We start from the raw sequence: 12680 nt of genomic DNA on the forward strand, positions 1-12680 counted from the left end.
TAAGAAAACACGGAAGCATTCTGAAATTGTCCTGTGGGGATGCAGTCTTTAAGACCATTATGTACAAAAGTGGGGATGACAGTCCCTTTTAGGTGATAATTAACCTAAAGCAGCAATGATAGATCTTAAATACTGTACCTTTTGTTTTACAATCAATATTAATAAAGATGATATGCTTTGGAACTCATTATTTGCTGTTCAATATTACTACACAAGAGAGCAGAAAACAGATTGAATTGGACAACAGAGATTTCAACAGACTTTACTATATTAAATGTATTATAGTAACTGATTCTTATTATTATTATTGTTAGTACTAGTAGTAGTAGCACTAGTTGTAATTGTGTTAACTTCCTAATGGCTTTGCTAAAACATATTCCTTTGTAAGTGGCATTAAATTACTACTTTATTTTCCCATTTAAATTCAAATTAGCAGCTCTTGTGGAACTGAGAATATTTATATCGAATTAAACCACCTTCACATCTTTGCTTAATTAAGTAATTTAAATCTTTGTTTAAAAATGCATAATTTCCATAAAATAGCGATGGTATAAAATCCTCATGCCTCACTAGCACTGTTACTGTGTGTTGGTTGTAAATGTAAAACCCCAGACCTGTGTGCACAGTGCTGCTGATGAGCTCGCTCTCCAGGCCCCCCCTCACTGCATTCAGGCTGATCTCGTACTCTGTGGCTGGCTTCAGGTTGCTCAGGGTGTAATCAGTCATGTGACTGTCAATCACCACGCTGTCCACTCTCCCTATGGCAGCCAACAGGAAGAAACTGTGAGACTCCTAGAGAAACATCTAGCAGGACCAGAACAGGACAGAACACTCAACTTCATGCAAGGCAAGGACCAAAAACAGTATCTGAGGACAATGGAGTTGAGCCAATGGACTGACCAGCTCACCAGAACTATTGTAAATGTATGGTCCATTCAAACCACCTATATGATCAAAGATCAGTCTAAAAAAGAAAGAAAGAATTCACCTTGAGCTGTCTGGTAGGACATCTTGTAGTAATCAAATGGTGCTATTGGGGGGACCCAGGACACTGTCACAGAGTCTTCAGTCACGTTGGATACAGTTATTTCCCTCGGAGGGTCCATCCCTATATGCGGAGAAAAGGGTCAAGTCAGAATAACACTTCTTCACAGAAACAAAGTGGACACCTGAAAATGTTGGCAAAGAAGTAGGCTTTTCTGCAAGCACTCACAAGCTGATGAATGAAACAAAACTCTTACAGAACTTGCAATCTGATTCATAAATCATGTCACCATCACTATCCAAATATAGCACTGCATTTAATTCTGTAGAGACTTGATATTTCTGCATATAGATGCTGTGTAGACAAGTGTGTGTAGTTAGGCAAATTTAGAAAGTTTAAAATGAGAACTGCAAAGAATTGCAAAATACGTCTTCTAATATGTTTTTTTTTTTCATAAAAAAAAACATGATTTACAATTAATATGTTCATTTGCTGTAGTACTGTATTTACCTCTCCTTTACATTTCTTTTTATGATAGCTTGCTTGCAAATATGAAATGGTGACTGAGAGGCTTCTGGTAACTATAGTTTACATAACTATGTCTTTGAATTTTATTTTTATTGTGTAAAGTTTTTAAAGGGGTTGTTATAGACATATTTTCCTATTCTTGCCATGAATTTGCATCACTGCTGTATCTCTATTTCTAATCCAAATGGCATTGTTCTGCCCTTTATGCACGTGTTCTTGAAAAGTGTTTGGAACTGCTGGTGATTTTTTTTTTTTTTTTTTTTTTTTGAAGGAAATAATTAAGTGATGCGCACTGTTAGATTAGATTCCATATAAGTGATGTGCTCGTTTAGATTAGATTCCATATAAATAACATCACTGATTCAATTATTTAGATAAAAATGTGGATAAATAAAAAATTTTTAAACCTAACAAATGAAAATGTAAAATTAAAAACTAAAAAAAAAAAAACTCTGAACAAGCCCCATGTCCGTTCAGTGTTGACTGATGTTCTGTTGATGGGTGGCTGTAAAGGTAGAAAGCCTTAGGCAAAGAGTATTATGCCTCGTCAAGAACAATACTTGTGCACGTCAAATAAAAACAGTCAGAGCCGGTGGTGCTCTGCTTAAAAGTCATCAAGCCCATTCTGCTCAAAACTGTGAAGGGCTCATTCAAAAACTCAATGCTGCAGCTACATACTGATCCCAGTCTTGCATCCTTTCATTAGATTTTAGAATCTCTCTAGAATCAAAGCTATGTTTGCCATTTTTCAAGGTATAATTGTTGGTTAAATGTCAATCGGGAATTCATAAATATACAAATACTTCAGAGTAAATTTTTGTACTAAAGCATCTGTGTATTGTTTTGTGTTTGGTGGAGTACCTGTGGTTATTGATCCCACTACAGGTTTAAACGTTACAGTCCCTTGTATGGTGACCAGGGTAACAATATACTCTGTGGAGGGCAGCAGGCCAGCAAGGGTTGCTTGTGTCTTAGAGCCGTCCAGGGTGACCTGCAGGGTATTGTCTTGGTCCTGTGGGTTGTAGTTAAGGATAAACATGTCGGCTGGTGGGGCTGGGGCACTCCAGGCCACCGTCACTGTGGAGGAAGTGATGTCGGAGAAGTACAGTTGTGTGACGGGCCGGAATCCTGGAACCCAAAGTGCTTCGTCAAGAACAATACTGGCAGCAACATATGCAGCATTGGTGAGACACCTTGTGGTTATTTTCAGCACTGAAGAAACAGTATAGTCATTCTTTTTGGGCTGCATGAAAGATAGTGAGCAGTTCAGAAGCAGTGTGGAACAACAGTGAACAATACAGAGGATAAGAGAGATAGAACTTCCCAGAAGCCACCTCGGTTCTACTATTTATGAGTAATGAATTCTATTATATAAGCAATGAACTCCAGCTAAAAAAGAGCTTGAAGCTAAGATGACAGCTGAGACAGTGCCTAAAGCTTAGGAAGTTCAAGAATGTTCAGCCACAGGTGCATCTTGACATGAATTCTGTTCACCAGTAACATTCCCAAACAAAGAGATGGAGAGGAAGAAGGGGGTGGAAATGCTGCATAAGTAAAAGACAAGACATGACATCTTTTATAGCAGCAGTATATGGATGAGGGAAGTAGAGCAAGATGAGGATGTTAGAAGCACATAAAATGTAATGCTCAGTAGAAAGAAGAAACTTGGTGCAATAGATGAATTTGTGCACAACAACAGTATTGCTTAACAAATAAACAAGTTCATACATAAATCAACATAAAAACAGCATTGTGAAAAGGGCAAACATCAGGTATACTGCAATACACAACCAGAATTGCATTTTGCAGCCTCAGCAGCCACATGTTCCAACCTGCTGCACTCGTACGCTAAAGCTGTGCTTAGCTAGAGTGTCCATAATATAGGCACCGGGTTTCATTTTTCTGTTTTTTTGTAAAGAGGGGATTTTGTATATTTGAAATAGTACAAGGAATTTGTCAGCTTTAACAGTGGATGAAATCAAAGAAGCTAATGTGAAATACCAGTGATTAATAACATTCATTATGTAGAACCTTTAGGTAATTCCTGGTAAAATGTTACATAACTCTCTATGAAAACACAAAGTGTTTTGTATCTAAGAGAACATGTAGTTATTATAGTTACTGTAGGAATCCAGATATTCAAATAGGTCTGTGGCAAGGTTGTCACAAAGGGCAATCTGTACCTGTGAATGCGTCAATGGTAGCAGCAGAGCTCTGCTGCCGACCTCTCTGTGCTGTCACCGATATGGTGTACTCTGTCCCAGGCTCCAGGTCAGTCAGGGTGACCACTGACACATCCTTGGGGACGGTCACTTCAGATGCCATGCCAGTGGATGTAGTGTAAGTCACTCGGTAGTGGTTGATGGGGCCTTGGACCTTCCTCCAAAGCAGAGAGATGGTATTGTCTGTGGAGGCTGTCACCGTCAAATCCGTGGGGCAATCAAGACCTGCATAGACAAGCTGAAATCACACTGACTGGAAAAAATACAATTTACAGAAGCCCTAGGCATGTGTCCTGCTGGCTTTGTGTGACAGGTTTCCCCTTGTACAGTACTGTAGTTTTGGTGAAAATTTCTTGTTTAAAAACACACACAGTATCAACTATTGTAGCGTGAAAATGTATTGGTAGTCATATGAAAATGTTTTGGTACTGTTAAACCAGTTTGCCAAAGGTGACTTTGGCCTAAGTAGAGTTGCTAAGGCAACTTAGGCTTAGAATGATTTAAGTGATAAAGCATGTGCAAGAAATCTATGGGGATGAAGAAAATGTGGTAAACAATTAACCACAGCAACCTTGTAAAAGAGAGTCGTTTGTGGTTGGTTGCACTGGGATGGAGTACCAGCTGAATAATTAATTTATATTACAATTAGTAAGATAACAGAAACAAATAGTAGTCACATATTTTCTGAGCCTAGAAGAGAATAAATACCAGGAATAGAGGCATACAGAGACAGAGATGCTCCCAATACCTCCTGATGATTGGGACCATCAGTGTAGTATCTGAGGCTGTTGCTCTAAGGGTTCAGGCAATTTGAACAATTTGTGTTAATACTAGTGGCATGTATTGTATTTTAACAATAATGTTCAATGTAGAAGATAATGTGGGTATTTGGAACTAATAAATGGTAAACATTGTTAAAATTTTAAACATAGTCTGGTCTCATACTTATAGCGTGGCAAAGAAATTGCCATCTAACTGCAAATAAACTCTGAACCTTTGCAATCTGGTTTTTCGACAACTACAAAGTACTGAAACTGCCCTTGTTAAAGTTACAAATGATCTTCTTATGGCAGCTCAGTCAGGTGCATTATCCAAATTCCTGTCCAAATTCCAACATGTTCAGAACTCAGCAGCTCGTATCCTGACAAGGTCACTTTTGAGTTCATTTTAAAATTTTAAAATTTTACTTCTTACTTCTAAGGCTTTACATGGTTTGGCTCCACAGTATTTATCTGATCTCTTATCAGTCTACACCCCTTCACGCAACCTTCACTCAACTGATCTTGGATTGTTATGTGCTCTCTCTGTTCACCTACGTTCTATGGATGACAGTGCTTTTTGTTGTTATGCCCCAAAACTTTGGAACACCGTTCCTAAAGAGATCAGGGATTCTGCCACTCAGTGCTTTTAAATCTAGTTTAAAACCTATTTTATAGAACGGCATTTTTATGACTGTTTTTATTTTCTGTTTTGTTTGTTTGTAAAGCGCTTTGAGATGTTGCTTTTAAAGGTGCTATATAAAATAACATTTATTCTTATTATTATAATTCCATGTTTACCTTAATTCACAAACCTTACACTCTGATTTGTGGTCCAAACAGCATGGTGGAACCCTATTCAATTTTCATAACTGGACATATTTCAAGCCCTCAAGGCAACAGTATGTAAACTCATGTTATATTTGGCAGTTTTTAAAATAACAATGGAATGAAAATACATATTAAATACATGTGTGATACATGACCATACAAGGATTGGTCTTTAGGCCAGATTTGGTACCATATGCATACAATGTTCTGGTTTGAGACAAGAACACATTTCTGAAAATATAAGGGTGGAATATATGCAGTTCATTAAAATGTGACCAATAAAGACAGAATAATTATATCATAGCACTTAACACACACACACACACAATTCATCACAACTCATATGACTTACCAGTTCTGGCATTCGTGGTTGCTGGAACACTTTGATTGCTGCCCAGAGTTGCTGATATCCCAATGCCATACTCTGTACCTGGCACCAGATCTGGAGGTAAAATAATATTGAATAGCTTACTGTAATTTAAAAAAAAATCCACATGATGATAATGTGTGGTTCTTGCAGGAATGCCCACCCATCCAAAAGGCTTATAGGACAAGCTATGCTAGTTTACCATTTTGCTATGGAATGTTTGGAAGTATGAAATGAAACTGAATAAATGCTTACGTGCTGTGAAATCTTCAATAAAAACATGTTGAAGAGACCTCATTAACACATTTATAAAAACCTTCTTCCTCTGTCCCCTTCATAATTGTTGAGCCTCCAACTTCAGTACAAATAATTATTCCAACAAAAATCAATGCAATGAAATCTTGCTCATCAATTAGTAGAATCTGAGAAAGCAGTCATTGACTACTGCAGTAATGTTGACAAACGTGGGTGACTTCCAGTACACTTGCATTGAACGCAACGTTTACTTCTAAAGACAGATGAAGAACGTTCTGCAAACTAATAGACGTGTCTCCCTGTTTGGATTGTGCTTGCAATAATCAAAGTTTCTGCCTAATGTACACAATATAAGGACCAAGGTAAACAGTATACCCACCTGTCAGTGTAACCCTGGTGGTCAGCCCATCATTCCTTGGCACAATGACCTCATGATACTGGTCTCCAGACAATGTGCTGTACACCACCCTGTAACTGTCCACCTCAGCCTTGCTGTTGTCCCACTCCAGTTCTAGAGTCCCGGAACTCTTGGAGACCACTTGCAGGTTCTTTGGAGCATCGATTTCTGGGAACACAAAGAAAGCACTACAGAAATCTTTGCTTAGATGACTGCTTTGATTATGTTGTTTTGGTGGTGTCTTTTTCCCTTATATAATGGACGGGACAGGATTACCCAAGTACAAATCCAAGTGCAAGCTCTGTTTGGTTAAAAAACAAAAACAAACAACAATTTCATTTAATTTCAATTTCATTTCATTTCACAACCACTGAATAACTTTCTGTTGTCTGTTACAGAATTGTACAAATAGTCTAACAAAGATAACCTCTTTTCGTGTATCCTCAGTTCTCAAACATATTCATATTCATACTTCATTCTGTACAAGATACTGTAAACACATTTATACCAGTGACTTTCAAGAAATTGTTGTACTGCGCACTATACACTACATTGATTAATTAGCAACCATTTAAGCATTCAAGTTTAATGGCACTGCTGTATGGGGTGAATATCATTTTTTACCAGTTAAGAATTCAGCTGAAACAGAGTCACTCTCGTTCCAATTGCGGACACCGGTCACTGAAACCTTGTAGCGAGACCCTGGCCGCAAGACTTGCAGGGAGTACTGGCTGAGGGTGGGCTGTAGTCTGAAGGTTGTTCCGGGAATCTCCCCATCCACCAGCCTGTACCTCAGAACAATCTGATCAACCTTAGCCTTCGGAGGGGTCCACTCCACAAAGGCCACTGTGTCTGAGACGTCCCGAATGGTCAGTTGGCTTGGGCCGTCAATCACTGAGAACAACAAGAACAGTGGGTCGGTATGAGATCAATCTTTTTGCAAACAGGATCCTGGCAGATTGCAACCAAGTTGGAGACCTACTATTGAGCCACACATAACAATGAATTAAAACCCACCCTATGTATCAATTACAGTTGAAATAATAGCTGGTGGCAATGACAACAGTGTGCCAAAAACCTGTGAAAAAATACTGTGCTTATATTTTTGCTGAAACTTAATTTGGAAAGGTCAAATTAGAATTGTCTGCCAGTCCTCTCTAACAGATTATGCAATTTTGATGATGTTTAAAACATTTCTCTTGAATAAAATATCTACAAATTATCAGTAAAAGTATGACATTATAGAATACAAATTGTTTTACAAAAACAAATCAATAAAGTAGCATATTCTTTTCCAGGTCAGCAATCTACTTATTGAGCCATCTGAACAAACTACAGGGTGCTCTGCAAGACCGTGTCTCTGCCAGTTGGGAATAGGAACTTATCCTCCACATGGACAATTTTACAATGTACTGTTTTATACCCTATATTATGACTACGCTTTGAGAACATAACAGGTCTCCATGTTAATTATGAGTTATAGAGTGGCATGTTTACTGCATGTTTTGTGTATCCTTTATTAGTCGTTATTGTGGGCTTAGCAGCATTTCCAATGAGCAGTCCTGTTCTGCTGGCTTATTCTGCTTTGTGATTCACAGTAAAATATGTTCCTACAGCAGTTTTTCACAGTAAAGCTTGTGAACCCAGTCATTAGTTAAATGCAAAATCAACAGGGAAAAAATATGTACTATAATGTTTTTCTTTGCTCTTGTATCTTGATTTAGAATGAAAATGCAAATTGTGAGAAAGATTACTTCTCATGGCAAGGGTTTTAATAATGTAGAGCCTTATTGGTAATTCGTAAAAAAACGAAGATATGTAGGTGCAATAAATTTACACATCTGAGGCTATAGCAAGAGTATGACAGACATTCTATAAATTAATGTTGAGAATCCATTTTCATTTACTGCTTTCCAAGGTTACTATATTTTGAATAAAAAATACCTTAAAGCTAGTATTACTTGATGGATATTTTCCCAGCAGTGATGAGAAGGGTTAGTGCCATCTCCATCTCAGTCACTGACTCACTGCTCACATGACCTTGGCCAAGTGTCTTTATATTTGTGCACCTCTGTTACTGCTATACAGTTGGATATATAACATATTTACCACTCATAACCCCTCAAAAAAAGGTCCTGATGAATGCAAATAAAAGTTGTGTTTTAAATACACAGAACATGTGAAAAATACACCTGACCATTAAAGTTGCTGTTAAACAGTATGAACCACATTCATTCAGCACTGAAATGAAACTATTTCATAAAGCATGTTACTGATATGAATATGCAACACAGCTGTGTAATTGAGGAACAGTTTAACATACATTGTAGCTACAACTTATATTTGAATTGCATTTTTTCTTTACATTTTTATGATGTTAATTCAATATTTTTATTATCAATATACTGTAACAGAAGTGTAAATTAACAAAAACTGAGTTATCTGTTACATATATTACACGCATATTAAATACAAATCAATTTATAAATAATTAAAGGAGCTTTAATTCATAAGCAACATTGATGCTAATAAATGTTAAAATAATTCTTACTTAGGACATTATGGAACTGTTCAATAAAATGTAATCTGCTTTTCTCCACTAACATTGTAAAAAATTCCATGTTGAAGTTTGCATTAAGCGCATAATTAATTTAAGACTGACCCATTCATCATCTGACATTTCCTATTAAATATAGTTGTACTGTGGTCCTCTTCATACTCTTGAAATTTTGCTTTAGCTTCACTGGTAATATTATTTTTACTGTGATTTGTTTTTAAAGACTCAATACAAAAAAACTACTTAACTACAACAAATTATAGGTTCAAGCAGCTCAGGAAATCACAGTTCAAATCTAACTTATCTCACCAGTGAAATTAGTTTGGTAGTCTCAACATATTCTACAGTGCACATATGTGCACTTCACAAAACCCCTTTCAGATTGACAATTCTGATCATTTGTCAATCTGAATGGCAGTGTTGGGTATTGACTGAGGTGCTGTAAAGGGAAGCTCTTATGGAAAACAGTGGCCTTGTAGTGCCATTGTTCACCACCTTTTGTAAGCACTACATTTACAAAACATCAGAAAAGACAACCATCAAAAGGGGGTTCAAAATCACAGCAAAAAAAGACAGTAATATCATCCATAGGAAAATAAATATACAGAATGCAGGTGTCCAGTGTTTTTTTTTTTTTGTTGGTACAATTTATAAAATTTGTAAGAATTCTCTTAAAGTTACTTCGTAGAACTGCTTAATAATTATGTTCCAAAATATCGAATATTACAGTATTGGATTACACTGCACCAGAAATTGAGATAAAATTGTCAAAAATCAAATTCTGCACATTGAAAGATGATTTTTGGGTGAATTTAAACCTTATCCAAGAGACCTACTCACAGGTTGACACGGTCGCTGACAGTGCTGGGCTCCTGGCTTGGTCCTTCAGTGCCACCACACTGACAGTGTACTCTTCTCCTGGCTTTAGGCCTGTCTGGTTGAAGGAGGTAATGGAACTGGGCAGCTGAGCGATCATTCCACCTTCATTATCCTTAAGAAAAACAAAATAGTTTACTGGGTCTAATAACTACTGGTATTATGTTGTCGTATATATTGGATGCACTATTTTCAGAGCTCCATACTAATTTTGGACAGAAGTCATAACATAAGTATTTATCATGCTTTTTAATCCATCCTTAATCTTGTCAGAATCCAATTTATGGTCCTGGTGTTTTTAGACATTTAGGGGTAGATGTACTAAAGTTAAAGTGTTGCACCTGTCGCAATCGTTGCAAACCACATGCAATCCAAATGGAAGTGTAGCGTGAAATGTACTAAACCAGTGCAGCACTGTTAGCATAATTTTAACAAATGCTTTGCAGCCACAGTTCTTATTTGCACTTTAGCCTTAAATTAATATGTAATTCTGGGCGTTCCTGCAGAAATTCACAAAAACAGGGTGGAGATAGTGCAAATGAGGATGAGGGATCAATAAATGAGATGTACTAAAGCTGCGGGCAATTGCAACTCTTACAATTGCATCAATTTGTTATTTTGATTCTTGCACCATTGCATGTATAGACGTTATCATTCGGGCAGCCTCTGCTGCAGCAAACCACAACTCAGCTGCCGCTGTTTTATTTGAAACAATGCCACACAACTCTCGCTACAGATGACAGATAATAATAATATTTAAATTGGTATATTGCGGCTCTCTTTATTAACATATTTTTTCTTAGTACATACTGCAAAATGTATACTTTGTGAATTGTCGTAACGAAAATGCAAACTGTGGTATGTTTGCGCTGCAACTGGCCCATCTTAGTACATCTGGCCCTTAGTTTCTTCTTAAACTGGCTATCGATGGAGACCAACAGTGTGAACACCCAGTTCTAATATTGAAAGGCACAACTTGCATAAAATATGAATTAGTTGACAAAGGCCATTATCTACAAAAGCTGACAATTTAAACTGGAATATTGGAATCCAATTATCTTATACAGTATATGTACTAGTGTTGTACATAAAGGCAATTAACATTTAATCACCCCTGTTAATCTGCTGGCCACCACCTGTCAATTGAAATGGCTGACAGAGCATTGTTCGAAACGCTAAGGAAAAATTGAGGTAGTGGTGTCCCAAATCAAAGATTTAAAGAAATAAAATAATTTATAATGCAATTTGTTGTTCTTTGGTCATAGTCTTGTTGCTATAACAGTTTGGTTACAGTGTTATGTTGTAATAAATTATTAAAATACATTACTTAAATTATAGACAATAAATATAAAAGGACATGCTTGTTTTCCCACAGAAATGTACTGAGAGTGTAGGTGGAGAAAGTACAGAAGAGAATATATACACAGCACCTGTGTTTTATTTGCTGATGAGCGAGTAAGGTGGAGTAATCCTAGTACAGCTGTCATTTCTTTCAGAGGAAGCTTTGTAATGCAGACCACATTTTAGCACTGACTATTTTTCTTCCATTGTTACAAAATGAACAATATTAATTTTCATGATCATACTTTTTTATGGAGAAGAACGACAGGTTTCCCTCAAGTTTGTTTCATGTAAATGCTGGTTATACCACCTTAGTAATCCTTACCTTTGGAATAAAGCTGATTTCCCAGCCATCAAACGAGTATGACAATGGCTCCCACTGGACCTCTACCGAGGTCTCAGTGATGGATTTGAAAAGTAAACCCTCTGGAGTGGACAGATCTGTAAGGCAATAGGAGATATGTTATCACTCTCCATCTTCTATCTTTTCTATCAATCAACATCTCAGCCGCAAGGCCCATCAAATTCCCTCGGGGACAGATGTAGGCAGCTGGCAATAGTAAGATTTATACAAAAAAAAAATTTCTACATGTAACGTATATTTTCATGAACAGGCAATTGTGAAGCATGCTTAAAGAGTAAGCATTTTGGAAAAATATTTATGTCCATAATATTTGCTTGCCCAACAGTGCTTAGGAAAGGATATTTCTAAGACACTCGCTTTACTGTTGTATTGAAGACAAATAGTCACTGCATTTAACAGGTACACATTAAATGAGTTCTTAATTTTGCATATATTTAAGAGAAAAATCAGGATTATAGATCAGAATATATATATATATATATATATATATATATCATATAATATTATATATATATATATATATATATATATATATATATATATATATATATATACACACACATATATATGTGTGTGTGTGTGTGTGTGTGTGTGTGTATGTATATATGTCACTTGCTAATTGCATTTTTGTTAAGGTGGGGTTTCTTGGGTTTCTATGGTCACCAATGCTTATATTCCTCATGACATTATCAGGACAGATACTGTATTTCACCTTCTGTTAAACACCACCTTTTCCAGCCTTTGAGTTCCAAGATTAACCACAAGGTAAAATGCTCGCTACTTTTCCAGAAATCTGCTGTATCTCTTTATTTCCAATGCCAGATGGGCATATTGGACCCATGGCAAGGACTCTTCAGTGAGTGTTCCCTCCCTCAACAGTCCACAGACACATGCAACATATTTATTACACCTGGTTTTGGAAGCACGGAGTTGAACTTATAATATATGTAAATTTCTCTTAATTAATTCCCAATTAGCTGCATCTTAACGAAAGTGGCTGATGACTTGTAATACAGGCCGACAGCAATGTGCAATTGACAAAATGCCCATCTGGCCAATAAGGGCCCATATGATTGCTTGTAGTCAAGTGGAAATTTTAATTTAATTACAACAAATTTTCCAAAGCTCAGTTTAGAAAAGCATTCCTAAACCCTGACTGTATGCCAGCGTATCTGGCTAGTCCTTCTTATACCAGGTAG

At 36.8% G+C, this 12680-nt stretch overlaps 1 protein-coding gene across 4 annotated transcripts in view; it reads right to left on the minus strand.

The window, feature by feature from the left end:
- Window positions 1–12680, minus strand: part of tnr (tenascin R (restrictin, janusin)) — a 111800-nt gene that overhangs the window by 13410 nt on the left and 85710 nt on the right. For all 4 annotated transcript variants that reach the window (XM_041270856.1, XM_041270857.1, XM_041270858.1 and 1 more), the window contains exons 7-15: window positions 11443–11558; window positions 9741–9891; window positions 6968–7237; window positions 6326–6511; window positions 5677–5766; window positions 3697–3960; window positions 2375–2641; window positions 989–1108; window positions 615–758 (exon numbers count right to left, since the gene is read on the minus strand). In XM_041270856.1, the coding sequence (XP_041126790.1) occupies window positions 615–758; window positions 989–1108; window positions 2375–2641; window positions 3697–3960; window positions 5677–5766; window positions 6326–6511; window positions 6968–7237; window positions 9741–9891; window positions 11443–11558 (1608 nt within the window). The remainder of the gene's footprint in view (window positions 1–614; window positions 759–988; window positions 1109–2374; window positions 2642–3696; window positions 3961–5676; window positions 5767–6325; window positions 6512–6967; window positions 7238–9740; window positions 9892–11442; window positions 11559–12680) is intronic.

Source organism: Polyodon spathula, chromosome 14, assembly GCF_017654505.1.
Source record: "Polyodon spathula isolate WHYD16114869_AA chromosome 14, ASM1765450v1, whole genome shotgun sequence".
Lineage (NCBI taxonomy): Eukaryota > Metazoa > Chordata > Actinopteri > Acipenseriformes > Polyodontidae > Polyodon > Polyodon spathula.